Source organism: Vanellus vanellus, assembly GCF_965231255.1.
Source record: "Vanellus vanellus genome assembly, chromosome: 5".
Classification (NCBI taxonomy): domain Eukaryota; kingdom Metazoa; phylum Chordata; class Aves; order Charadriiformes; family Charadriidae; genus Vanellus; species Vanellus vanellus.
Window position 1 is genome coordinate 11,049,169 of NC_138910.1, and position 27,895 is coordinate 11,077,063.

Here is a 27,895-nt window from a genome sequence, read left to right on the forward strand (position 1 = left end):
GCCGGGGATGCCAGGAAAAGTGTGGCACACTCAGGGCTGTGCCTGTGTTTTTCCCGGGCAGCGATGGGCATCCTGCTCTGCCTGCACACCCCCCCCCCCGGGCATCACGAGCTCCCATATGTTCCAGGCTGGGTGAGCGTGATACTTCCCACCAGCTGGGAACGGGACGCCTGACATAATGAATATGGGCAAACAGTAGCTGCGATACTTGTTGGATTTAACAAAGTATTTGACAGCCTAGAAAAGAGAAGTGGGAACTTGATTATAGTCTTCAAACATGCAGGAGGTTATTATGAAGAGGGCAGCAGTCAATTGCTCTCCATAGCTACCAAGGGGAGGACCAAAGGAATGAGCTCAATGTTTAGCAACAGAGCTCAGTATTAGGCATTCGGGGAAAAAATATATCCTTTCTAACTGTGAAGGTAATTACACATTAGGACAGGTTATCTACAGAGAGCTGGGAGTCTTTGAGTTTTAAGAGCACATCGCACAAACAGATGTCAGGAATCATATTAAGATCTCCCAGACTGATATTTTTTGCTTTTGTGATTTTTAAGGTTGCCCTGCCCCAAGCCTTGCCTTTGCATCTCATATCCCCTGGGACAAAGCTTGGCAGAGAAGATCTCTGTGTCTGGGGAGGGTTTTCCCTTGTCATCACCCATCTAGACATGGTCCTGGGTGCCTTTTTGACATCATTGGAGGTGTCTCAGCCTCTCCATCCAATTCTGCTAGTTCGTGCGTTGCCCCAGCCCATCCTCACTCTGCTGCCCTGGAGCTCCCTCTGCTCTGAGCTTCCCAGCTCCTTGCTCCTCTGCCTGCAGGAGCAGGCTTGGGTTTCATCTCCAGGTTTCTCTGTACGGACCTGCTTACCGGACTAGGAGTGCACAGGGGAAAGCACTAAGTCTTCATCTTGTTTTAGTGAGGCCAGGGGCGACTTTGCTTTTGTTATAAAGGAGCACAGGATGGGGCATGGCCTTTCCTAAGCATCAGTTTAGAAGTGGCCTTGGCCACCCCAGTGAAGGTGTGAGGGTGAGCATGACCCCACAGCTCTGCTTAACCAACTGAGTTCAGCCCAGTATTAAAGCAGGGTTAGGAAAAGTGAAAATATTCCCCAAATCAGGGCTTCATGGAGCTGCCAGGCACACGCATGGCCATGGGGACAACATCACCTTGGGGCAACCAGGCTGGGCTTCCTTGGCCAAGGGGAGTAGATGGTAAAAGTGCGCATGATTCAAGCAGTGACAGCATGAGTACATTGAAAAAAGAAATATGCTGAGAAACAGCAAATACCTGGGAGTAACATGCAGCCAGATTAGGAAATCCACGAGCTGAGAAGGCTCAGAAAATGGTTGGGAAACATCACAAATATGTTCTTATACCCTGTTCTTCTACTTTTTTCCTAGGCACCTACTTTTGGCAAACCTCAGGCAGGATGGTGGGCTATGTAAGGTTTTGGTCCGTTTGAGCCAATGTGTCCACTCATATCCTGTCAAGAGAGGGGCTGAGTGGGACTGAATAGGGCTCAGCAAATTACCAGATGTATTCCTCTAAATGAGCTGGTTTTCATCCCGCAGACCCCCGCGGGAGGTGGGTGTTTCAGGCTCCTGACAACGCACTATCTTTGCTCAGTTGCCTTTCAGAGGCAGTAGGACGTGGTCCACAGATCCCCGGGCTGAAGTCTGCAGGAAAAGAAAGTGGATGAGCTCTGCAGTGATTTACTACTGTCTTTGGCCCTTTTAACCCAGCCGAAGAGCTGGCTGCTGGTATCCGACAGTAGCGGCTCCGAAGAGGAAGGCAGCGCTCTGCCGAGGGGAAGCGAGCGGAGTTACAGCCCGGCCACAGCAAGCATGACTGAATGGGACGGGGACAATGAGGAGAGCTTGAAGTCACAAGAAATAACACGGGGCACACGGCAGAAAGGTCACGAATATTTTCACACTCATAGAATGCCCATAGTTTGGGGTTTTATTTTTGGGAACACGATAGAAAAGTTACATTCGGACAGCAAGGAAGAAAGTTAGTTCTACCTCCAGTTTTATCTATACACAGCTGAGGGGATGAAGGTGTTCATCTGTGACTGCTTTATCTCTGGGTCCATCCGTCCCCAGATGAAACATCATGTACAGCAGTTTATTCTTTGTCTCTCTATTCTTTCTCTCACTTGCGTGGTATGAAACAGTAACGTCATGGCTGGAATTAATGTCATTGGCAGGAGCGGGAATTTCTTTGCCATATTGCTGCAAAGCTATCCCAGGCAATTTATATCGGTCAGAAAATTAAAGGTGCTTTTTCAACAGACAACTCTGCCAAGGAGGGGCTCCTGTGAAATTGTATGAAGAAAGGACACCCTCAGGTTGAGGAGCACTGGCAGATCTGAGCTGCACCTGCCCGAGCGTGTCCCCAGCCCTGGGAAGTCCTGTCCCACCCAAGGCCAGGCATTGCCACGAGGGGCCACAGGGCTGCAGCTCACCCCCTCCAGAAACCCGGGGCTTGCATAGATCCCAAACAGCCTGGTTTCTCCCAGCCCTGGGGCTACCCCACAGCAAGCAAATCTCTGAGAAATCCTCATAGGAGATGTAGGACTTTGCTTCTGGCTCAACTTGCCCAACCGAGGGAAGAGGATGCTGAGGGCAGAATGAACCTGTCTGTGTAGGCACTGCTGCAGGACTCCTGTCGTTATTATAAAAGTTCAATTATTGCTCCCTTGCTTACAGCTGCCGTGTGGACCTTTTAGTGTTAAATGTATATAAAATCAATAATGGAAATATGTCAGCACTGTCCACTCGCACAAAGCAGAACAGGACTTGATGTGACTTCCTTACAGCTGGACTGGCCAAGAAACCAGCAGCAGCGCGGTGGGTTTGCCGAGCTTCCTCGCAGCGGCCGGCCACGGCCGGGCAGCACGTGTGGGTGGGTGTGCAGAACCACCACCCACTGCAGCAGAAGTGGAGTTCAGAAAGTCATTTTCACTAAAACGTCCGTTATACCTCTACGTCAAACATGGCCAAGGTCCACCATGGCTTTCTGGTTTCACGCGGGGGAAATCTAAGCCCGTGAAAGGTTCTGGGACGTTTCCAGCCTCCGTGTTGCGGCCTCCCGCCCTGGGCTGCAGATGCACGGAGGGAAAGCCATGGCTTCAAGCTGTAAACCCGGAGCAAATCGCAGCGTGGCAGCTGCGCGTACGTGAGCAGGCTGAGCGTTTGACAGAGAAAGAGATAAGCAGCTGTTGAAAAACAACGGCAAGTTCAGTTCGCCTTCAGTTGGGGCAAGTTTGCTACTGTGGGACAGAGCTAAACCTCAGTTAGAGACCATGGTGTGGCCAGTGGGAGGGTTTAACGCGTGCTTGTGCCTGAGTTTGACCTAAAGCATATCAAATGACGAGTCTGAAGACTTTGCCTCAAGGTGCCCATTGGCAAATGAGCCCGAGTTTTCACCTATGGCTCAAAGTTGTCACTGGTGTTTAGAGTGGCATTTATAGGGGAAGATTTACGCTATTAAGTCACTTTTTTCTGTTTGTTTTTTTTTTTTGTTTGTTTTGTTTTGTTTTGTTTATAAGACAACCTCAAGAAGCCAAAAAATAATCCTTCAACAATGCTACTAGCTTATTTGCAGTTCTTACCTCTGTAGCGCTGCAAATTTGTGGCACCTGCAGGTTTGGAAACCTGTGATGATGGACTTTCCCAGGGAAAGAGGCTGCCAGAGCAGGCGCTGCGCTGGTGGGAGCCTGGCAGAGGTCTCCTGTGCTCCCTGGTCACACCTCGGACACTCACCGAAACTTCATAAAACATTCATCTCCGGCACCGATGGATGTGAAGGAGCATGGAAGGAGGACAAAACTACAAAACTTATTTGCCCCAAACAAGCAAAGCGCTGCAGAGCTGCTCAGAGGAGCCACTTACCCGGAGGTAGCACGGCCAGGTGCCACCCCCACCCTGTGCCCTGAAAAGAGAACTGCCGCTGGGAAAAGAAACTCTTTTTCTGTTTTTTTTCTTCTTACTTCTCACTATCTCTTTTTTATCTGACAGAAAACAAGACTTTAGCAAACGCCTCACCAACGGCTTCTGCTCATCTCAGCTCTTTTTCTTCCTCACATGGGGCCCGAGGTCGCTCAGAACAGCGATCCCAGAGGGTTTCCTCCTCTATCAAAACTCTCAGTGGCTACACAGGGAAAGAACTAGGAATATAGGTAAAATGGAAATTTTACTTATTTCTTTGCACCCCAAATCCTCGCCCTTTCTGTAGCTCCAGTAGAAATGCTTTTCTCCTGTTGCCTTATTGATTAGCCCTAGAGGACTGAGGGATACCCAAACCAGAGCCCGGTCAGCATCACACACTTGTTGCCCAGTGATGGACAGAAACGCCCATCAGACAGACCTTGGTGTTAGAAATCGAATAAGACTTGCTTTGTCTTTGCTGAAAATTGGGTTATAAGTTATACCCCTTCGTAGCCAGAATTTTCAAGGTGTGCTTGTAAAAGTGCATCTTCACCCTTTAGCCTCTTTGCGCCCTTTGCACCTAAGTAAAATGTATTTCAAGGAGGTTTACTATTCTGATATTATTTTAAAGCAGAAAGGGTCTTGGCAGGGCAGGCAGCATAAAAAAAACCCACAGTGTATTAATGAAGAGTGGGAGGGAAGGTCATTCATCTGTTATTTGTAGCACAGTACCTGGTAAGAGGTCATTAGTCATTCAAAGCCACTGAATGACTTTAATTAAAATTTGAGCTTTGAGAGCTGGGTACAGTCTGCTGAACAGACTTTCAGGGCAAAAAGACAGTGAGAGGGAGGGAAGGAGAGCGCTGGTTGACCAAAATGACAATGAGCTTAATTAAAGCCAGGAGGAACGCTGGCAAACCCTCATTTCCAGGCTCCCCGCTTGGGTTTCTATCCTGGTGCTCCAGACCCGCTTCTTCCCCGGGTCCTCCTGGTGCAGTGACCATGGCTCTCGGAACCACAGGCTTGGGGGGGGGGACACATTCCTGGGCTCTTCCCTGTTGAGACTGGGCAATTCAGCAGTCTGTGCGAGACACACCTTTGTTTTGTTTTGTTGGTTTTTTTTTTTTTTCCTAAATATTCTATATTTTTAAAAATAAATGTAATTTTAAAAATGATTTTTCATTTGGAGATTTCATGCTCTGTCTCCAGCCCAGGACAGAGCTGGGAGGTATAACTGAGCCTTCCACCAGGGAAAACAAAGGCAGGAGAACAGGAGCGTGTGCCTGGGATGCTCAAGGTCAGACTTCACAGAGGTGTTGAAGTTCCCTGGCTTTTTTCCCCTTGCTGTCCACATAATCCTGTCTGGTGGCTATACAGCAGCCGATCCTCCCTGCACCGGGGCTGGGATGGTGACAGGGCAGAATTGGTGCTGAGGCGAAAGGGCAGCTGCTGCTGTAAGGGGAAAAACCTTGCAAAGAACTGTAACCAAATTTGTATTTAAAGAGAAGGAAATCAGCTTGTGAAAGGAAGACGACAGTTCTGCACTGGTACAGGGTAAATCCGGGACTTCCTCGCTGCAGCTTCTCTCTCCGGGGTTGCATCTCCAGCACCTCTGCTTGCAGCGGGGTGCTGAGGACGTGTTGATTTATGTGCTCTGAACAGCTGCGAGGCAGACACAGCCGCGCCAGGCTGTGGGAATAAAGGAGGGGGTTTGTCCCCTTCTATCTGCAACGTATCATAATTAAGTAATGGGAGCTTGCTGCCAGCCTGGGGCGCTGCCACAGGACCGGGATGCGGTTATTTCCTAGGACAGGAGATATTTCTACATGTTTTTTCAAAATATTTCTCCTTTTTGAGTGTGTGTGCGTGTGCACGTGACAAAGGACCCTCAAAGGCACTTGTTGGTACATTGCGAACCTCAACTTTGAGTGGCTGCACACTGCAACACCCACCGTGAGGTGTCAACTGTTGTCCCCTCCCCGCACCGGGTCACTGGTGTGCTGGAGAGCTTTCCAGGGATATCATTCATGTGCCAGCAAGCGTTAGGACTTGTCCTCGCTGAGACCTTTACCTATGCCAAACCAGACAAAAGGCCCCATCTCTTGCCCCACTGTCCATGTTGGTACCGGGGGACGGAGCTGAGAGCCAGGTATGGTGTGGGTCTGCCCTCCTCCTGCCACCAGCTGCTCAGGCTCATCCCAATGAGAGGCTGCATGTGGACCACCAAGGAAGAGCTTGTTGGCGTAATGTATCCTCTCCTGGTAAGGCCATACCGCTGGAGACATCACATCAGACCTTTTCATGTACCAATTTAGGATTTTCCTTGCCAGCGGAGTTATATCATCTCTACTAACAACGTTGCTAGGCTGACAAAACACTATCTGAAACAAAAGTTTTCTTGGCTCAGCTTTCCGTCAGGAGGTGTGATGGTTTTTTGCTCTCCAGCCAGCATATCTCCACCAGAAACGCGTTGCACTACAGACCAAGCCCTACTGCTATTGCAAAAAGCAGCCAACTTAGACCAGTGCCTAACTTCCCATCTGCTTGTCATTAGTCTGGATCTTCATGCTCCCAAGCCAGAGAATGAAATCTATGACCTTGATCCGCTTTCTTTTCATTTTGCTTTGGGATTTTGCTATTCTTCTTGTTGGCCTGAGGAAAAGTTTTGGGACAAATTCTCAAAGGCCACTCCTAATTCAGAGCTCCAGGTTGCCTATGTTGGGAAAGAAAAGCAAGGGGCAGTTACAGAAAAATGTACACCCAAGTCTCTATGCTGAGTTGAGATCCCCCCTGGATTATATTCGTCAAAATATCTGGCCCTTGACTGGTTGAGGGAATGAACTCTGAAGGTCAGATGACATTCAGAAACCGGAGATCATTTCTGCTTTGATCATTTTTTTTCTTAATGGTGTGAGCTACTGGACTGTCCCTCTCCATAAAAGAACACCTTTCTTCAGCTTGCTCTGATGGACTAACAGATAATACATTTATTTCTGGCACACACATTTATTGGCATGTTGACATCTTTTTTAACATTCTCCCCACTTCAGGCCACTCCATCAATCCACAGTCCTTAAGCAGAGACTTTTCAATGCACCACAAAAGAGAAGTCAGGTTAACTTTTTTCGTTACCTAAAGCGGGGCCATCTCTCCCAGGTTTCCTCAGCCCTGTACAAAGGTTCATGCCAAGCCAATCTGAATTCCCTTTCAAAACTCAAACTGTGTTTAATGGGAAAGGTATGATTTCATAAGCAGATCTGTGCAAGACTGATGCTGTGCAGACAAAATCCTATAATGATTAACATGTGGCACTTTGGTCCAATTCTCTCAGCTCTGCACTTGCATTGGAGTGAGAACTGCTTACCAGCTTGCTCGCTTGGTGCAGTTTAATTAAAGAAATTAGGATAGCCATAAACCCTCTGCAATTGTCACATGCTTTTATTGACACCAGGATCTCTAATTTTTCGCAACGTCTTTCTAATATTTCTGGTGAGGAGAGAGTCTCGAAGCCTCATCCCGAGGTCTCTGCAAATCCCTTTCAGATGTGGCTGGGGGGGGGGGGAGCCAGGCTGCCTGGCTCGGCCTCCCACCGGCTGGGCTGACCTCCCTTATCAACCCTCGCCCAGCCCAGAGCTGGCAAACACCCCGAGCCCCACACGCGCGCCCGGCCCCTTGCTTTTGGCCATGAAATGTGGGTGTCGGGTCAGCCAAGGCTCCCACCGGTGCCTCACCGAGAAGGAAGGGGCATCTGAGGCACCGGTCATGTCCTTCGGTGGTGCCAAGGCTGTCAAGGAGGTGGCTTTGTGGAGCACCAAGGAGAGCTTTGGGGACCACCACAGCTCCAGAGGTCTTCTAGTCAATGCAATGCCAAGACGGCATCGGCACCATGACTGCAGCTCCTCGCACAGCTTTCCCCAGTCCTGTCTGACATCTCCCAAAAGCTGCCGTTTGACACCAACACCTTCTGAGCGAGGCCCTAAATCTGCACACGTCTTGGGAAGGTTAAACAACCTACAGCACGGACATTTGCACCGGCTCAGCTCATTCAAACACAACGGTGAATTAAAATCAGTGGCTGCCATGTAGAATTTCTCGCTGCCATCAAGAGTGCTGTATTGAATTAAAGATGTTGGACTCATTAATAAAGGCAAATAATGACAAGTGGATCTTATTATTTTATTGGGCTAGAGTTAAATATTTGACCAATAATGAAAACCTATTTCTAACTGATTTCTCCCTTTCCTCCTCAATCTGTTTCTTTTAAAGTACATACATATGTGTGGTTTCGGTGTTTGTTTTTGCTTAAATTATGCCTTCTGCCAGGTTCTCTGGTGGTTAGGACAGAAGGAATTTATTAAGAACCATACTTTTTTATTTCAGTGATTACCATCTCTGTATTGAACCAGCCTATGATGGCACTTGGCTGTTCTTTGCTCTACCACCACCATCCACAACCATTGCCAAATGGACCTGTCTTCCTAGGCAACATGGAGGGGACACAGAGAGGTTGTGGCACCCAAAGCCCTTTTGTTTCTGTCAAAACTTTGCTCAAACACCCCCTGAGAATGGCAGTACTCCTGAATTAACGGTGTTGAAGGCTCCAGCTGCTCAGCCCAAGCCTTTTTCATCTTTAACTCTTAAGCAAATGTGAGAATCCTGGAGACCTGGTGCTTCCAGTTACTTTTGGAAAAAAAAGCGGTTTAATGGGAAAGGTTGGAATTAGGGAAGAATCAGGGCCATGGGGCAAATTCTACTTTTATTCATCAAAACGATTCAGCTCTGCTTGATTTGTCATTGCCAGTGTAGCAGGAGGAAGGGAATTCCCAGCTAGTTCCCAAAAGAAGCTGTGTGTTGATTATAGAAAAAAGCACAAAAACCTGAAGGTCAGTACAAAATAATTTTTTTCCTTAGAAAGACTTCCCCACACCTCGGGCGAGTTAGCCACCGGCAAGATCTGAGCACCGTGTGCTTCCCCAGGCATTTGGACACTTGCATCCAGTTTCATAGAAAGAAGAAAAGCGCGCAAAGAAAAAGTAATTTGCTCTGCTCTTTTGACCCCAGCTTCAGTCACTCCTGCTCCTAGCACTAGTTTTGCAAGATGCTCGGAAGAGAATGTCAAATCAGGGCTTTGCTTTTGTTTCTGTGGGGGAAAGAAGCGGCGATGACACTTGCATGGTAGCAAGTGTGAACTAGGAGGAACACCAGCCTGCCACTGGCACGTGAGAAGGCAAATCCAAATGTTTCACAAACACTCCAGTCCTGTCTTGTCACCCGTGATACAGGGCAAGCCCTACTGATGGCCCCGGACACACCGACCCGTTCCCAAAGCTGCGGGACTGACACGCTAAGCCAGCAGCACCCACTGCACCCTTCTCTCCCAGCCCCTCGCCACCTTGACCAGGATCCCTGCTCTGCCCCGGTGGATGCTTCACCCCGTTCTGGCCACCCCTCACCCGTTTCTTGTTCCTTTTCCCTGGGATATTTCCTGAGGCAGACACCTTTGCACTGGAGAATCAGAAGAATGAATTAAGAATCAGTTATCATTGCTAAAGACAATACTGGAGAAGCAGCAATCAGTTCTCAGCCCTAATTAAAGGAAAATAACCCATACTGATCTAAAGGTGAGATCTGTGGGGAGCAACACGCTGATTGTAAACCGTCCGCGGTTTCTTGTTGGTGCCTTGGAGGATGCCAATAAAGAGCCTAGTAGAGTGTCTTTTCCTTTTTCTGACGCTTTTTTTTTTTTTCCCCGCGTATGCTGATGCTGGGGGTTTCACACTTCAGCTTATCATTTCCTAGCGGAAGATTGAGCAAGCTCAGCCCCGCGCGGCTGTCACTGGCAAGCAGGAAAGTCACCGAAAGGCAATTGAGGTTTTTTGCAGAGCCGTGCTGAGCAGATGGGAGCGGCGCGGTCGTGTCAGCACCCAGAGACGCTGCACAGGAGGACAGCAAAGGGACGTGAGAAAAAGAGTGCAGGTGATGAAGGAAGGAAATTCAAGGGAAAAAGCCATGACTTTGGGTCTCTGAAACACCCAGTGTCACCGTAGCAATTACGGGAGATGATTTGAACAGCAGGGCTGGTTGTTGCTCCCCAGGGACAGCAGGAAAACGAGAGGCAGGGGAGTCTGAAGCATTTTCAGGGGCTGAGCTTTAATGCCTAGCACTGCACACGTGTTTTACGGGACAGTTGCTTTGAGTTAATTCTGTATGGACTGCTGTCAGTGATGGTTTCAAGTCTGTGTATATAGCTGCTCACACATATGTTTGCTCTCCGCATTCAGTGAATAAGGGGCACGGGGTGGTTATAGGTTAATGGATTTTCAAGCTGAAGTGTTTGCCAGTAGCATTCAGGACGTGGAAATTTGGGCCAGAAACCTTATCAGAGACAAACCATCCCGTGGCGTCCTTCAGTGGAAGCCCAAGTATTAGCTCCTTAATTTGTTTACCCTGAGATAAATCCGGAGGAACGTATTGATGTGCAGGCAATTAATTGGGATGTGCCCCAGTGCAAGGACAATACTCGATAATAAACCTCTTTAGGAACGTCCTTCTGAATGATCTGCTGACTACCTGCCTGGCTTAATATCTAAAACTACGACGACCCTGAACCTCGCAGAATCCCAGAGCTTTTCCTGAAAAAAAAGAGGAAATGAGGGCAGGTTGAGGACCTTCCTGCCTGGCCGGGTTGGTTGTGGGGATCACACCTGGGCAGACGGGACGGACAACAGCAGCGCTTGCAGCATCATTTGATGTGGCCGAAAGCTGCTTAGCAAATCTAAAATGACCCTGGGATTTTAAAAGCCCAACGGATGGAGGAAAGTGAGGACATGACTACCCTGTGAACCGTGCTTACAGAAGTCTTTTCGGCCTTGTTCAAAGCATGGGATGAACAAGAGGATGCCAGCAAAGAGGGGCATTAGGGAGCAACTGATCTCTCCCTACAGCACTGAGCTGCTACGTGCAGAGTGAGCCCCAGGAGATGCCTCCCTTCAGCTGTAATTGTGCTGTTTATAGCAGACCATTAACAGATCAAACCCATTCTTTGTGCGGCTGTTTTTTGCACATCTTCTTATCCTTCCTGTTTCTATGCTGGTTTGGGATACATCCAGTCTCTGGGATCAACTCATACCTGAACAGGGGACAACTGTCTTCAAGGTGAGGAGAAAGACACTGGACAGGCACCTTGAAAACAGAGTTGCCTGTCAGGAGCAGCTGCCTCGCAGAACATATTTTTTGGCTTTGAGGGTGGCCTGCTTAGCCAACCCTGACTATTTCACCATGCTGCGGAGGCTCTCCTGGTATTAATTCACCTCAAAGAACAGGTTGAAGTCATTAAAATATTTTGCAGGTGGTTCCTTGAATTCATGGTGCAGCTGGATCCAGCCTAAAGGAGGGGGAAGCAGGGGGGAGAAAAGGAGGAGAAGAGGCAAGTTCTGATGAAACACAAATTAACATAACTCATAGAAGGGAAAGAAAATCTGGTTTCAATCTCTACAACAAAGCCAAGCAACACATCAAGCTAGAAAGGAGAAATGTCAGCCAGGCAGCACTGGGGATTTTATTGCTTTAGCACAAGTGCTTCTCTGCAGTCCCGGGAGTGCCCAGGTGCTACCGCAGCAGCTGGACCCCCTAACGATGGCTCTGGGCATGCAGGGACATGGGGGGCTTCCCAAAAAGGCTCCTGTTCCCATATGGGTCCAGGCTCAAGCTTTGTTTCAATGCTCTGGCACAAATCACAGTTGTTTAGATCTTGCGTGTTGGCCTCAGTCTCTCTTCTGCATGGAAACTCTCCAGGTAGCACATAATTTCCTGCCCTTTGAGCTGGATTTACTTGTTTTCGGGGGTGCTGACCAGGGCTCAGCTGGGCAGTCAGTGGGACACTCTCAAGGGAGACCCCAGACCTGGCACCTCCATGAGCTGTGCTGGTGGGCAGATCACTCACAACCTGCTTTGGCCTCCCCTGAATTCATCAGTGCCCCTGATGTCCATGGGCACCAAAGTTGCTGGTCCTCCCTCAGGAAGAACAAGACACTTTAGCACAAATGCCATCACACTGGAAAGCTGTACTGGGGCTGACTGGGATGAAGGTAATGTTCTGTACAGCAACCCGTATGGTGCTGCACTTTGGATTTGCTGCTAAAGCAGTGTTGACTACACACCGATATTTTGGCTATTGGTGAGCAGTGCTTGCACAGTATCGAGGCTGTGAGTAGGCTGGAGGTGGGCAAGAGGCGGAGCGGGGACACAGCCAGGGTAGATGACCCAAACAGACCACAAGGATATTCCACACCATATGACGTCAAGCTAAGCAATAAAAGTTCAGGGAAAGAAGGAGGAAGGGGTGATGCTTGTGGTTAGGGCATTTGTCAGCCCAAACAACCATCACGCATGCTGAGGCCCTGCTTCCCAGGAAGCGGTTGCCTATCTGCCTGCTGATGGGAAGTGGAGAATGAATTCCTCTTTCTGCTTTGCTTGCAAGTGCAATTTTTGCTTTCCCTATTAAGCTGTCATCATATTGACCCATGAGTCTTCTCACCTTCCTTCTGTTTTCTCCCCATCCTTTAGGGACTGAGTGAGCAGCTGGGTGGGCTTTTGGCTGATGGCCAGGGTCAGTTCACCACAAAAGCTGACCAGTATGTCAAATTTCACCAACCTTGTTCATTCCAAAAAGAGAAAAGAACTGAAAAATCAGGTAAAATGAAAAAAAGAAAACAAACCAAACAACAAAACCAAACAAAAACCCAAGCTGGTTTGCAAACAAACCTACCACTGCAGAAGCAATTGTACAGCTCTGGTCACTGATGGCTTTGTGGTGTGCATCTATCAGCTGTGTCCCAGGTCAAACCACAGTTACTTGTTTCTGTTGGAGAGCAGTGTGGTGTGTGGGGAGGATTACTTTTTGTTTTTTTGAAACCAATCTGCAGAAACATGAGTGCAGGTGTTGGGGTAAGCGGTAGAGTGTCACTTTTTCTGGCTGCCACTCTCACTTCAGTCTAGAGGCGACAGCAGAGATGGTGGAGGTTACTGCTCTGGCTTACCTGACATGGGGCCTGTTTGTGCCGTCACCTCTTCTCTTCATCATTCTTGGAGGGATGTCAAAGCCCCCTGAATTCTGCTCATTTGTGCTTTCAACAGTCTGCAATCCAATAGATGTGTTTGGAAAAATTACCATAAGATAAATGGAGAAACACCTTGGAGTTAGGATATCATCTCATTTGGGGGAAAAAAAACCCACCTTTGAAAAATCACAAATTCAATTCTTTCAGGATAAATGCTTGTCCTGAAGAGGCTAACATCTGTCCAAGCTTCCTGGCAGTATCACTGCCGGGAAGGGCTGTGTTTAGCTAATGCCAGGTTGGAGTTTGGCATTATGTCTCTTTGCTCTGTCATGAGTTTTTGGTGGTGGCAAATGCCTGCAGCTGACCATGGTGGTGAAAGGAGATGAGAAAGGTAGCGGGGATGGCCAGGGACCAGACACTTCCCCTTCCCTCTGTCAGCAGCTACCCACAGGCCTGTGACTTTGAGGTGGTTGTGGTCTGTTTAAAAAGCTTGGTTCAGATGGGGTGCACCTTTGCAATGAGAGCATGAGGAGGACCTTCTGCCCGGCACGAGCCACCAACATCAGAGCATGGGAAGGGAAGGGATGGGTTGAGCCAGAGGACTTCAGGCTCTTCCCTGAGATGTTTGCGGAGCATTTCAGGGGAGGCAGGACGAGCAGTAGGAGGGAGATGGGCCAGGTCTTCCTAGCAGAGAGCCTGGGGGGTGAGGCTGGTAGCCCAGCAGACGTGCCCCATAACGTGCTGGAAACTGCTCTTCTATTAATAATCCCATTGTTTCAGCAAACCCTCAATCTAGGGAGACTGCACTGAATCAGCACTTTCTTTTCTTTTTTTCTTTCTTGATTTAGTAACCCCGATTGCACAATCAGAGTGCAACCAGAGCTGCAGTCAGTGATGCTGCAGCAAGAAATGAAAGACAGCAGAAAGCAGGGTGGGGGCAGCGGCAGTGAGAGCGTACAAAGGCCAAGCGAGCGTGTCGGTACATGATCTCTGACGTCCGTGGCATGACTGAGACCCCCAGCGCCACATGCACGGGGAAATCGGCCGCCTGTTTGCAGAGGCTGACATCCAGATGGAAACACACCACGATGCTCCCCGGCAGCCACATGCTCATCTGACCGTTGGGAATGTGGCAGCGCACAGAGCTGCACAGGGCTATGTCAACTAGAAATAAGGGGAGAATTAAGTTTAGCCAGCTGGGTAGGCAACCGCAGCTGGTGGGCAAAGTTGGGTAAGATCATGACTTTGCTATTGACCTTCCAAAAACATATAAGTGGAGAACTGGATTTTGAACCCTGAAGCGGTGTAGATCAGGACTGTCAAAACTGAGGGTCTCTAACCCCTGCTTTTGCACCCATGCCGCCTGGGCCATTGTGAATGGCAAGACCATGAAAGGTAAGAAAACATACCTCTGAACTACTTTCTCAGGGAAGGAGGGCACAAAGATCTCATTGCACCTTTTAAAAGGACTTTTGAAAGCTACAGCTGCCAGCTTCTTTTTAATACCTTTGAAGTAAAATGGATTTGCCTACAAGAGTTAAAAGCCCTCTCTGCGTGCACCTGAATCACATCCATCCCTATAAACATCCACTTGGCAACGCAAGTGCCGTCATGCCCAGCTCATCACCTGGCGAGAGTAAGTGGCTTCAGGCTTGCGCAGAATGGTCAGCTGAACCACACAAACCATTAAGAATGGGCTGGATACGAGCCCTTACCCCAGCGGGGAGGCAATGCCACGAAGGGAGAGGATGCACAAGTAGTTAATATGGCTCAGCTGATCGGTGGTAGCCTCTCGAGCCACCCTAATTCAAGGGGGTATCTGAGCCCTTCGGAATGAAGCAAATGATCCCAATTCCTATGCAGTGTGTAGCAGAATATATGCTAACGGAGGACTCCTCTTCCTCCCTGCTGGTGCCAAACCAAGTCACAGCTGTGCGAGCATGTTTGAAAGGAGAACGCAGAAGTGGATTTAAAAATCCCCACATATTTTTGGTTTAAGCCATTAAGAGATCTATACGTCAGGTGCAGAACAGAGCGCTTCATTCTGCACTGGGCCATCAGAGTGTGGGTTTCCAGCTCACGTCTACCTGAAGCTTACACTGCGCTTTCTTCCATGGCCACACCAAGTGATGAGGACCCAGCAGCCCCTCGGATGAGCACAGACCTGCAGCCCGGGAGAAGACCGTGTGATGAGAACTGCCCAGCGCCTCAGAGAGGGCAGCACGTGTTGGTGGGAGCATGGGTGCGGAGGGCTCTGCCCGGCACCTACCGACGGCTCTCGCCTGTGTGCTTGGGTGAGTTGCTTTGCTTTGCGAAATCAAAATCAACCCCGTCACAAATGGAGATGCCAAAACACCGAATGAGGTGTGGTCTGCAGGGCGGGTTTTACAGAATGTGAGCAAAGAAGTTGCAAGGTGATAGGAATTGTGTCTGTAGGTGCGGAAAATGGGTCAGGGAGAAAGCAGGGGCTAGAGAGAGTCTCGGCAAGGAAGCTGCAAGTGTCTCTTCTCCATTACATCCCAAACCCATTCAGGCCTCAGCATGCCCCACCCCACCCCACCATCATTCGCTTGTCTTTACAACTCCTCCTGATTCTTTCCTTCCTCGCACTTCAGTTGTGCACCATAACCAAGTCATCGTCTTGGTGCAAGTTAATGTGTTTTTCGCTACCATGCAGTGCTTCACCTCCCCTCCCAGGGGATGGATCCCCAAGCTAACGTTCAACCTGGGATCTTCTTGACTACATGAGGAGGTTTGCTGCTGTAGGAGCAAAATCGCCACCTCATGCCCAACCTCGCTAAAGTGCAGAGACGTTGAATAATTCAGGGTTGAACATCTTGCAGGATCCTGCCCGAGGGTCCGTGGACACGGTGTCCTCAAATGAGCACACAAGAGCAGCTGATCATCTTAGCTGTGGGATTTTTTTGAGGAACTGTTTGAATTACCACATCAGAGTTCTCACAAGTCTATAAAAACTGAGCAGATAGGAAAAGCATATCAGAAAGCATATCAAATCAGGAGGCAGATAGGAAGTCCCTTCAGTTCTTTATTGTTCAGAGTCTGACAAGGCTTTAGGTTAGTTAAAAAAATTGTCATGAAAATTAAAGACAGATATAGGGAAGATGGAAATTCAAGTGATATGAACACTTGCAGTATTTCAGACAAGACTGGGTTTGCCTCAGCTACTACGACAACCTTTCAGATAAGTGGTAAGATTTCTTTTTATTAAATGGATTGATATGGATTTTATCTGGTCTATGAAGAAAGCAGTGCATAAAAATGAAATATTGTATTTATACTGCATATTAAATGCTTTTTACAGCGAATTTGCTACTAAATTAACTGACCATTTAAAAAGAGATGTATGTGAAAGTGTCCTTTTTAGCCCAAAGCTGATGCTGAGTATCAGAAAAAAAATAGTTCTTTTCCTGTTTTAGAAAATGCCTAATTTCACTGAGTAAAACTTTCATGTCTTAATAGTTAAGATACTGGAATCACCAGATCAAATAAAAAAATGTAAGTTTATGAATTTTTAGCTGAATATAAATACTTCATTGCTGACTAAACCATTCTACTGTAAAACTAATTAAATCATTGTACTCTTTTAAAGCTAAGACTTTAAACTCCTGATTACATTACTTTAAAAAAAGCTCAATTAAGGGTAACTTACTGAGCGTCTGAAGTAGTTATTAATGCTTCTGAAATACTTTTTTCTCCCTAAAGGCCAAAATCTGACAAAGCAGTTTATTTCTTTTACACTTGCTGGCGACAATTTGTTTTAAATGTTATGGCTTGTTTTCATTTGTTCTGCAGTTCAGTTTATTATTGATTTTTTTCATTTCTTTTGATGTATACTTGCCCCACTGCTGGAATCGCATGTGTGCGGCGCTCTGGATGGAGAGGGCATGTGCTTTGAGCGACCCTCTTTGAATGGCACCTGGGACAACGGAAAGCGACGGGAAGGGGGAGTTTATTGACGCAGAAAGGGGAGACGTGCCACGTTCATACTGTTATGGGCTGGATTAAGTCTTGATGGAAGTGAGCTGGTTATACCGGCCAAGCGAATTGCAGTGCGAAGCCCGGGTCAGAGGAAGGCAGCCTGCCTTGCCTGCAGGACCCGGCAGTCTCGCAGCGGCACCTTGCTGCTCCCCGTCACGGGAAAGCGCTGCTAATTTATTGTGGCCGTGCCCAAAAAGGCTGGAAGCGACAAGAATTTGTGAGAGGGTGACCACTCTACTCCTGTTGGTTTTTAGAGCCTCGAAGCCGAAGAAAGCCATCCTCGGGTTGTGCTTGGGCAGCCCTCGGCGTCTACCTGCTGCTGCTGACGGCCGGCCAGGGGCTGCTGGCGTACAAAGGTAATGCTGCAACCTTACTGCGGGCTTGCCATCGAAAGACAGCGCTGCCGGGTGCTCTCGGGGGGGGCACGGGTGAGCGGGGATGAGCCCACCGATGGGAAACCTCCGAGGGAGCACAGATGCTCCACTGCTCACCGCCAAGTCAAAGCAGCCGCTGCAGGAAACCGTTCCCCCGACCCCCCCATTGTGCTTTGCATTTGCGAAAAAACACCCCCGGCTGCACTCCTGGCTGCAGCAAGGACCAGCGCATGAAAACCACCTCCCTGGGTCGAACGGTGGTGGTGTTTAACCCCAGGTGTCCTCCACAGGGGCCAAGGAGCTGCTCTGCCGAACAGGCATTTCCCGGCCGGATCGGGTAGGGAATATTCACTGCATGGGCCTTTTGTTTCCTCAGTGTTTAAGATGCAGAGAGAGATATCGAAGTTTCAAGAACAAAATACCTCCTATACAGACGAGTTTCTGGAAAGCTCCTTTGCCAGGAAACTGCTTTTGGAGAGGAACTCTACAGAGAAGCATATGGGACATGAAGAAAACTGGAGGAGAAGCTTAGAAGAGGAAATCACCATAATTAAAAGCAGCAATGCAAACCTGATGATGATGATGAGCAACATCACCCTGGTTGCGGGTATGGCTCCATTTCTCTATGCTGGCTGTACAGCAGGGAGGGCTGGTTCCTCTGCACCACTGGCAAAGCTGGGCCAAAACCTTAGTTCAGATGAACAAATAACTGGGGCAAGCTTTGCTCTTCTTGTCAGTTAGTGATGCCTCAGTGCCCAGGGTTGGACACTGGCTCCGATGCTGGGGAGCTGGACCCACATGGAGGAGCCGGAGCACAGCCCCACGCAGCTCTCCCAGATCCTGCCGCAGCTGCACACGCAGCTCCAGGCTGCTCTTCTCTTCCGTAACTTGTAGACTTGGGCTCTGGGTGCCCTCTGAAAGCATGGTGTCTTCAGCCCAGACCTCAAGCCTATCAACCCCATACTGGTATGTCCCTCATTGAGTGCTGACTACTGAAAAATATGCATTAAATATTTATTTCAGGGCCTCCTGGACGCAAAGGAGATCCTGGTCCACCAGGTATGTTTGTAAATGAGCCATAAACAAATTTTCCTCTTTTCCTCTTTCTCTTTTTTTCCCCCTGAGAAACCTAAAGTGAGGATCTGGGATCTCAGTCTCCAGACCCAGATTCTACCCAATGTGCAGACACCCAGTGCCCTGGCCATGAGGATACCCGCTGCACCTTTGACTGATACCCCAGGAGCCTCGGCTTGCCCGAGTGCTCCTGCAGAGGTCAGTGACCACCACGGAGGAGCATTTTGGCTCTGCGTCTTCACAGCTACCCCACCAGAAAAGCTCAGGTGTGATGGAAGAACTGTACCTGGTCATTATCTGCAATAATCATCCCGAATCCCCATATGAGACAAGAGAGGACCAGTGAGGGGGTTTATGTGCATCCCACAACCAGCAGATAGCTCGGCTTTCACCTCAGACATCGCAAGTCCTGCTGCCCAACACACTCCAGGACAACTAAAGAAGACGTTCCCAATCCCTGCTCTACAGGGCCCCAGCTGAACAGTGCATGTAACAGAGTGACAGATTTGGGACCTTGCCCACCCTGTCACTGGGGAAATGACAGCAGAGACTCGGGAATGAGCTGGGTGTGAGTGCTCCCCTCCACAGCCATGCACAAGCTGCTGCCCTGGGTACCTGGGGGTTTTGGGCAGAACTACAGCCGCTGTGTAGTCTCCCCACTGTGAGGGTACAGAAAGTCCTGATCTAACATTGGCTCTGCTTTGAGCAGAGGTTGGACTAGGCAATGTCCAGAGAAACCGGAGTTTCTATGAAACCATGATGATGATCTAAGATGCAACCCTTGTTAGGTCAGGTCTGTATCTCATCCATCCCTAGCTCTTGGCTGCGCTGATGAGCTTTTCTGAAGGAAAAAAAAAAAAATTAATACATTTTTAAAAAATCATGTTTTCATATCTCCCTGGCTGCACTTACAACATTGAAACAGCACCTCCCGCCAAGCACCGTTATTATCCATCAGAGCCCAATAGTTCAGTACATTTTCAGAAAAGAGCTCCCCAAAGGTCCCCACGAGCTGGGCTTGGCTGGAAGACAGCTGGCCCCTGCCCAGCCACGCACTCAGCCGAACTCCATAGACTTCACTCAAGAGGTTGTGCTGGTCCCTGCCAGCTGAAGATTGGCCTCAGTGGTGACAGAAGGCGCACGCACAAAGGATGATTAAAAAATTCATCTCTTCTTCTTAGCTATTACTGCGAATAGATGATGTGTGTCAGCTGATATATGTATTTTACATCTCAGGGCTACAGGGACCACCGGGGACAAAGGGAGACCAAGGAATCCAAGGTAAGGCTTTTCTGACATCTGAATTACTTCTGTGGATGAACATAAAAAGTGGCTTTATGGATGATTTTATGGGCAATCTTGTCCTCAGTCAAGGTGTAAGTCAGAAGGAATGTCATTGGAGTTGAAGGAAATAAACCCATGCGAAACTAATGTGAACAAAACCAAAACTTAGCTGGAAAAATTCTTATTTTAAAAGTCAACGCGCACCAGTCGTGGTGGTCCAATTCCTCACTGCCCCCAGCACCATTCTCAAGTACAGAGAGAGCAGAGTTTGGGTCATGCCTGCAGCTGAGTTGCGTGGCCTGCTGCTGACGTTCAGTAGACACGACATGCCATGAAGCATCAGAAAAGTGGTGTTGTCCTTGCAGGCTTACGTGGACTGCAGGGTGAGAAGGGGAGCAAAGGAGATTCTGGTCCTGCCGGCCCAAGTGGTGAACCAGGAGCAAGAGGAGAAAAAGGAGACACGGGGCTTGCAGGTAAGACTTCTTCGCTGTCTCAACACTTTTAAGATTCTCTCATTTATTCCTGTTTAAACTCATTCTACTTAAAACACCAGAAGAAGTATTCATAGGTTAGATATTTCATAAAAATCGAGCTTGCCAGTCAATGAGGTAGCTGGTAGGAAGGGATTTCATTTCATGCCATGCTCCAGCAAAGCTCCCAAAGGAGGGCTGGGGGAAGAGGACGTGCAAAATACTGACTCTGCACCATGGAAGTCTCTTCATAGAGCGACCTTTGTCTAATGAAAGCCACAGGTATTCATTTATCAGCCTATCCCAGTTTAAAGCAGGCATGTTTCCAGGAGGATTTTCATGGTATAGAATCATACAATGTAATCTACGTGCACAAACATGTGGATGTTATTCCTCACTTTAGTAAAACCTATTTCTGAGAACTTTATATCTTGTACAAGCCTGACTTTTATACACCTTAAGTAGAAGAGTTATGTACTGTTTCTCCCATGTAACGTTCATTAGTGGGCATCTCCTGGGTAGCTGTTATTTGGTGGTCTCATGAGGGCTACACCCAGAGAGGAAAGTCTGAAAGCAGGACAACAAAAGAAAGCAGAGGATATGTGTGGTGCAGACCAGGGAGGATGGTTGGACAGGTTGATTAGATCTCCCTCAGATCCCACATGCTCCACTGCACTCATCAGCACAAGTTACTCCAGAAGAGAGAAGTGAAAGTCGAGGAATACTGAAAGGAGAGGATTTGGGGATAATTCTGGAGCACAATGATGAAGGAGATGTCACTCTTTAAATGAGGCACTTTCAAGTAGTTCAGCTTCTTCAGGGCTTGCTGATTGCCTGTTCAGAGAGAAGTCTAAGGTGAGACTTGGCAATTCCCTGCAAGCACAGGAGTGGGATACGTTGTCCTCCAACTCCACTGGGATATTTAACTAGAGAAGAGAACATTCTAGTGGCAGGGGTAGTTTGGGGCACAGACTGGGGAGATGTCATGGCACCACTGCAAGTCTTTAAGAGCCGGTCAGACAAACTCTTGGCCAGACAGTCTGGCAGAGCCAGTGGTGATTCCAACAGACTCATGAGGTGCCATCCAGCCCTGTCCTCTACATCTTTACAGGAATGCTACTAATGGTAAATGTGGGTATGAGGCCAAGCCCTGATATTGGTGCAGTGAGACAGAGGTGCTCCACTGGCTGCAGAGACAACACATCTTGTGGCGTTTGTTTTGGTTTTGGTTTGTTTTTGTTGTTTTTGTTTGTTTGTTTGTTTTTTTAATTTACACACATGTGCTGTGCTGTTTGGTAGGTCTACAAGGACAGAAAGGCGAAATGGGCAAGAAGGGAGACCCCGGGCCCCGTGGACCCATGGGTCCTCAGGGACAGCAGGGAATCCCAGGACTGCCGGGTTTCAATGGTAAGTGCAGAGGACACAGCACAACCCACCTTCAGCACACGTGTGCCGTGGTAGAGGGCTACCCTAGCTGAAGCGTTTGGCTAAGCCTCGTTGACACTGATGCTAGGATGTTGTTACAGGTAGCACTGGAGAGCCTGGACATCCTGGACAGAAAGGAGAGGCAGGTAAGCAGTACAGAAGGTGCAGTTTCTTCTAGAGATATGAGACCAATCTCTTTTAGATGGTGCTTCATGACAAGAAAACTGCAGCCAGGCTAGATCCCAGCATGGGTAAGAGAAGACGATGATAAGATTAGGAAACCATGCCAACATTATGCAAACCCATCACACGGCCTCGGCTGTCTCATCTGGACCCCACTCACTGTGCAGGACAATGAGGGGGAAAGAAGGGTCCTGTACTGCAGAAGGCCATGTCTTCCTTCCTGACATGTGGGCACAAACAAGGGCAGGAATTGGCTGCTGTTTTTGGAAAGCACTTGTGTCTCTCAAGGCTGACAGTCTGCAAGGACCCGGGTCCACACAGCCTTTCACTCCAGGCCATCACTCACTGCACTGCTAAGATTAGCACTGCCAGGGAGACTTTCGGAGACACCCAGCCTTTGTATTGACTTCAGAGGGTCAACTCAACCTGCACAGTGCAGGGGCTGGTGATTGCACTGTCTTTTTTTTTTTTTTTTAATCCTTCATTTGTAGTTTTGCGTTTCACATGTGCTGTTTTTGCTCAACCTCAAGGCGCAACTGGACAACCTGGACCCATGGGAGTTCCTGGCCTTGAAGGCAGACCTGGTCAGAAAGGAGAGAAGGGTGACCATGGGCCAAGTGGTAGTCCAGGTACAACACCACTCAATCCTGTAACTTGTTGACCTCCTACTCTGCCCTCGCTTTATGTGATAGCTTTGCCCTTACTGATTTGTTTTTAATTTTAGGAATACCAGGCATTGAGGGACTCAGAGGTGAAAAGGGAGACAAAGGAGTAACAGGTAAAGGGAAAAAAAACAGGTTTGGGGTTGACAGCACACATCATGCAGACACTGGAAAGGGATCTGCAACAGCAAGAAGATTTGTTGAGTCCTGTTCTTGAAGCCCAAATGCATCCCAGTATGCCATGGTGGGGCTGGGCCTCTGCCAGAGGGCCAGAGGGTGTAGCTACTGACTGGAGGGGTTGTTTCAACCATCTGTAACGTGCATGAGGAGGTGATGTTGCCTGCATTTTTGTACAAATAGAAAACACACAAACAAAACAGCATTTTAAGATGAACCAAAAACCAACTTCCCTACCATGGAGCTAGAGACAAATTTTACTAGCTGTAAATCTGATGGGAAAGGGTATTCACCAGCAAGCATCTGTCCTGGTCTCCTCTGTGGCATTGCGGGCAGAGGTATCTTCAGAGGCCAACCTGGAGCACATAGCCTAGGCCTTTTCTTTGACCTTCTATCTGAAGAAGTCCCCCTCTGTCCTGGGCACCCAAATGATAGGGTGATTTCTGCAATACAAGCCTATTCCAGTGTATTTCTCTTGAATCAGCCCTTTTAACCCTGGATTTATATAGTGCACGCAACCTCCCATCTCCACCAGGAGGTGACAAAAGACCGATGCGCCCTTCTGCATTCGTCGATACCTGGATGATAGGGATGGGAGTCATCAGGCCCAACGTTATGTACTTATGTATGTCTGATTCACCTAGATTTACATGTCTAGGTTCTCTACACAGTCAGTAAAGACCCACCTGGAGGGTGGTCTATCCCATCAGTGGAGTTTAGGATATAAAATAAATGTCCAGAAGTTGATCTGCTTCAGGAGAAGACGATTCTTCACTGTCTGTATTTTCTGTATTGATGAGGTCTGCACTGAGTATAATGGGAAATAAGACACCCACTTCAGAAATAGATGCCTATAGTGTAGGTAGCTAAAACTAGACAAGTGGAAATCCATCATAAATACAAGTTCGTATAAGCTTTTATAAATTTATAAATATCCGTCTTATGAATTTTTGTCTGTTTTGATGATCTTAGGTCCTCCAGGGCAAAAGGGAGCAAAGGGAGACCAAGGCCCGCCAGGTAAACCCTTGTTTGACAGCTTGACTTAATTTGATGATGCAAAGCACTTGAAATGCCATGTTCCACTTCCCTGTGTCAATGTGAAATGCTTGTCACGCACTTTCCTTGGGAAGGGAGAAAGGCAGTGACTGTCTTGATTTCCACTCAGGCAGCCCAGGCCTAACTGGTCAAAAAGGAAGCAAGGGTGATCGTGGCAGTCCTGGTCAGAAAGGAGAACCGGGAGTAAAAGGCGCCAAGGGAGACCCTGGATTACCTGGTAAGGCTGTTTGCCACGGGGTCTGTGGAGCTGGTGGTACATTTCCGTTTGGAACTGTACGTCACAGCCTGGCACAAGCTGCTCTGGAGCATGTTTACAGAGCTCGTTTGGAGGAACTCAACAGACACATCAGTCTTCCCAGGAGCTGAATGTGCAGAGTGTCACATTTACACCTTGGGAGCTGTGCTAAAAGACATGCAAGTAAACAGATGCATTAGATTTTCTCAAATCCCTGATCTCACAGAAAACTGGAACAATCCAGTGTTCATCTTTGCTTTGTACGGAGACATCTTGCAGCATGCCACGCCGCTGGGATAAATCCCATGTAAACGTGGCAGTCAGGAACACAGAATCAGAAACACCAGAGCTATTTAACTACACCTCTCTAATTGTAGGACACAAAACCGCACAGTTCAAAAGGGCCAACACTACAGCTACTTGCCATTCTTATCCTCCCTCCTACTTCCAATCACAGAATGCTTCCAAAAACCCTAAGACCTCATATCCTGGTCCCCAGAAGGAGACAGCAATATGTGCTTTGTGGAGGTAGCTTTCGGGGGAAGAGCTCATCGGGTTTTTTCAAACACCCCTGCTCTCGAGACCAGGATGCTACACAGAAATGTGGAGGACTGTTAGGAGTGGCTTTGTGCTGTCTCGTGGCAGCACCTGGGGAACAAGCCCCATGATGTGGATCTTCCTGCAAATACTTTGGGAGATAACCTGCCTGCTTCTGGAGAACCCAATGGCTATCAGAGATGTCATTTTACAGGTAGTAGTGGGAATAAGATACATTTCCCATGAATGAGTGAATGGGATTTTGCAAGTGGCCCTTTTCTTGGGTGACACGTTAGGAAGACTTTGCTGTATGTTATCCAACTTTTCTTGCCATATTCCTTTTACATACCCTTAGTCACTTCAGAGGGTCCATTCCAGAAGGGAACAGAGCCCTTGTATCTCTGACTCACCCAATTATTCAGAAAAAGTTAATAACTGGATTTTCCCCCAAACAGCTGACAAATATTTGCTTGGTTTTTTTTTTTTTTTTTTTAATTTGGAACAGGTTCCCCAGGAACAAAAGGGAGCAAAGGTGAAAAGGGACAAGGTACTGGACTTTTCTTCTTCTCTCACTTGCTTTCTGGCATCAAAGCTATCTGAGATCAGGACCAACATGCCCCCTGTGCAGTTTGGGTAACCTCCAGTATGGCTACCAGAACCAAGGGGTCCATGCGCTGAGCTGCAGCCTGGTGTCTCCAGACCCAGAAGAGAACCCTGAATTGTTCAGATTTGAGCTATCAGTAACTTCTGGTCCCCCTCTGGGTACAGCCATGGAGACGGGAACATTCGTTCAGTCTGGGGGGGTCCATCTTCCAACGTGCTTTTTCCCTCATGCTTGTATGACCAGTAGAGTTATTTTCTTCTCCTCTGGACTGTCAGGCAGCTTCAATCCTTCTATACGAATTGCGGAAGGGGGCAGGAGGGGCCGTGTGGAAATCCTTTACCAAGGGTCCTGGGGAACCATATGTGACGATGGCTGGAGCATCCAAGATGCAACTGTGGTCTGCCGAATGCTGGGATACAGCCGTGCGGTCTCTGCCTTCACAGCTACAGCAGGTGAGTCCACAATAGCCTTCCACCTCCCCAGGCCTGGCATGGGAGGGTACGCACACCCAGAAAACACCACAGCAAGGTTCTCTACACAAGCAGCAGGAGAGCAAAGAGGATGTCCCCAAAAGGGCAGTTTGTTCCCCTTGGGATGAGGGAGCTGTATGTCAAGGGCTGCTTGAACCGTGCCCAAAGGCTTGATTTCCAACAAGCCAACCATGCAACCCAACACTGCCTGCTGTCTACAGGGGTCTCTAGAAAAAAATGCATATTCCTCTTTCTTTTGTCCAACTGTTGTTTGTTTAATTCATCTTCCAAAGGCACTGGACAAATTTGGCTTGATGACGTGAATTGCAGCGGGAGCGAACATACAATTTTCGACTGTCCGAAGCCCAACTGGGGTGTGCACAACTGCTCCCACAACGAGGATGCTGGGGTGGAGTGCACTTGATGGGGCACGGAGGCTACTCTGGGAGCTGCTGCCCCCTCTCCGCCCTCTACGGGGCTCTTGTTCATAACGCGAACCAAATTTCATCAGGCTATGCTTATAGTCTCTTTACCAGGTCATTAAAATATTGACAGAGAAAGCTGAATTTTCCATAAATCTTTAACAGTTACAAGACCCACAGATAACCTGAAACATCCCAGCTGTCACGAAACAGCCAGAGGTCAGGCATGTGAGCCAGTTCCCAGCTTTTCCAGCTACCTGACACCAGCTCATCTGCAGTAGCTCACACGTGTGGCCTCTAACTCCACAGAGGAGGAGAGATGGTCCACTTTAGCCTAGCGCAGTAAGAGAGAACAGGATAACCATGCAGAAACGGGCAGTTACTACAGCTGAGCTGGCTAGTCCATCTTCATCACTGTACAATTGTGAATCTGAGCCTAAAACCCCCCGTTAAGTGCACACACCCAAGACAGGAGATGCTCAGAAATTACCAGATGATCTAGGGACATGGTTTAGTGGTGGTTTTGGCAGCGTTAGGTTGATGGTTGGACTTGATGATCTTAAAGGTCCCTTCCAACCTAGACAATTCTGTGATTCTCTGGCATTTAAATAAAATGTTCTCCAGAAATTATGCTGATTACATATTAAAGTACAAAAATAAATGCCTGGAATCTAGGTGCTGCACTATCCTGGTTTTGCACAGACCTTGGTTTTGACCTTAGCCAAGTCCCCTGCCTTCTCTCTGTATTTCCTAACCTGTCCCTGGGAGCAACACCCTTTATGTTATCCGGTGTATAAAGCTAAACATCTCATACCTTTGCAAATTAGACACTCCAGTGTCTAATTTGTCTAAAGGAAGACAAATAAAAGCAATAATGGGCAAGTATCAGCTAATTAAACTTCCAGAGTGAAAATACGGACCCTAAACCAAAGGCTTCTACCTTAACTGAAAATCTTACGTGTGTCTGAGATAATAACTGCAAGGCTTCTCTTTCTTAAGACCCAAGTCTTCCCCTTTTCCACTAGCACTGGACATGGAGCAGGTGACAAGCAGCCTGTGTACGTGTAGCTGGGCACATCACAACAACCTGCTTGAAGACATTTTATTTAAAATGTCAGAAACACATGTAAGCCACCCCACATCTCTGCCTTAATGTGGGTCATAATTGCATTTGTCTACTCAGCTTTCAATCTCAGTTTTAGTGTTTAGGAATCCAGACGTAAGAGGAAAAACCTAGCAGTGCTGGTAAAAGCAGCAGGCGATGGGGCATCCAGGGCCAATGTGAGTGAGAAGACCCAGCAGTGTGCAGGGTCTGGTAGTGCAGTCTGCAACAAAGCTCATCGCTGTTTCGAACCAGAGGAAATGTTTGTTACGGGGTCCCACACGTCAGGAAAGAAGTCTGGAAAACCCCAAGAGTTTTCCAGTATCCACTCTGGTGCCTTTGAGAGCAGAAAAATGAAGAGAGCTCCTTGCCATTCCTGGTTCTGATTTAGAGGAGGCAAGGAGCACCTGCCAGAAACCATGGGTGAAAACAGATGAATGACAACTATTTCACAGCTGGTGGGAAAGAACAGTGTCTCATTTGCACAAAAAGAGACAAAAGCTTTCTGTTCTGGTGGGGAGCCCCACCAGCACTACCAGCATGCTGAGTACCGGCACTTGGGCTAACACAGCATTCCACAGGGCTCCCACAGGCAATCCTGTGCCTGTACAAGTTTCCTTCTTTTTTTTTTTTGTGTGTGTGGCAGTATGTAAATAAAGCATTTCCGCTGTTAAGAAATAAAGGATTTACAAGCTGTATGCACATCTTGATACATCAACACGTGCTGCTTACACTCTCATTTTCTCACTTGGTAGTGGATCATGTTCCTCAGCATTTTTCAGGCTAAATGCTGAGACACTTGATTTTTTCATCAGGCAAAACTGCTA

General features: G+C 48.1%; 1 protein-coding gene across 1 annotated transcript; it reads left to right on the plus strand.

The window, feature by feature from the left end:
• Positions 1-15,107: 15,107 nt before the first annotated feature.
• Positions 15,108-25,968, plus strand: MARCO (macrophage receptor with collagenous structure; the record flags this gene model as incomplete). Its single annotated transcript, XM_082483438.1, has 15 exons — positions 15,108-15,288; positions 17,248-17,349; positions 17,744-17,974; positions 18,391-18,426; positions 19,678-19,722; positions 20,091-20,198; positions 21,495-21,606; positions 21,726-21,766; positions 22,334-22,432; positions 22,528-22,581; positions 23,615-23,659; positions 23,808-23,915; positions 24,976-25,017; positions 25,350-25,526; positions 25,838-25,968. 15 exons carry the CDS (start codon positions 15,108-15,110, stop codon positions 25,966-25,968), a joined length of 1,512 nt encoding a protein of 503 aa, XP_082339564.1.
• Between the last annotated feature and the right edge of the window lie 1,927 nt (positions 25,969-27,895).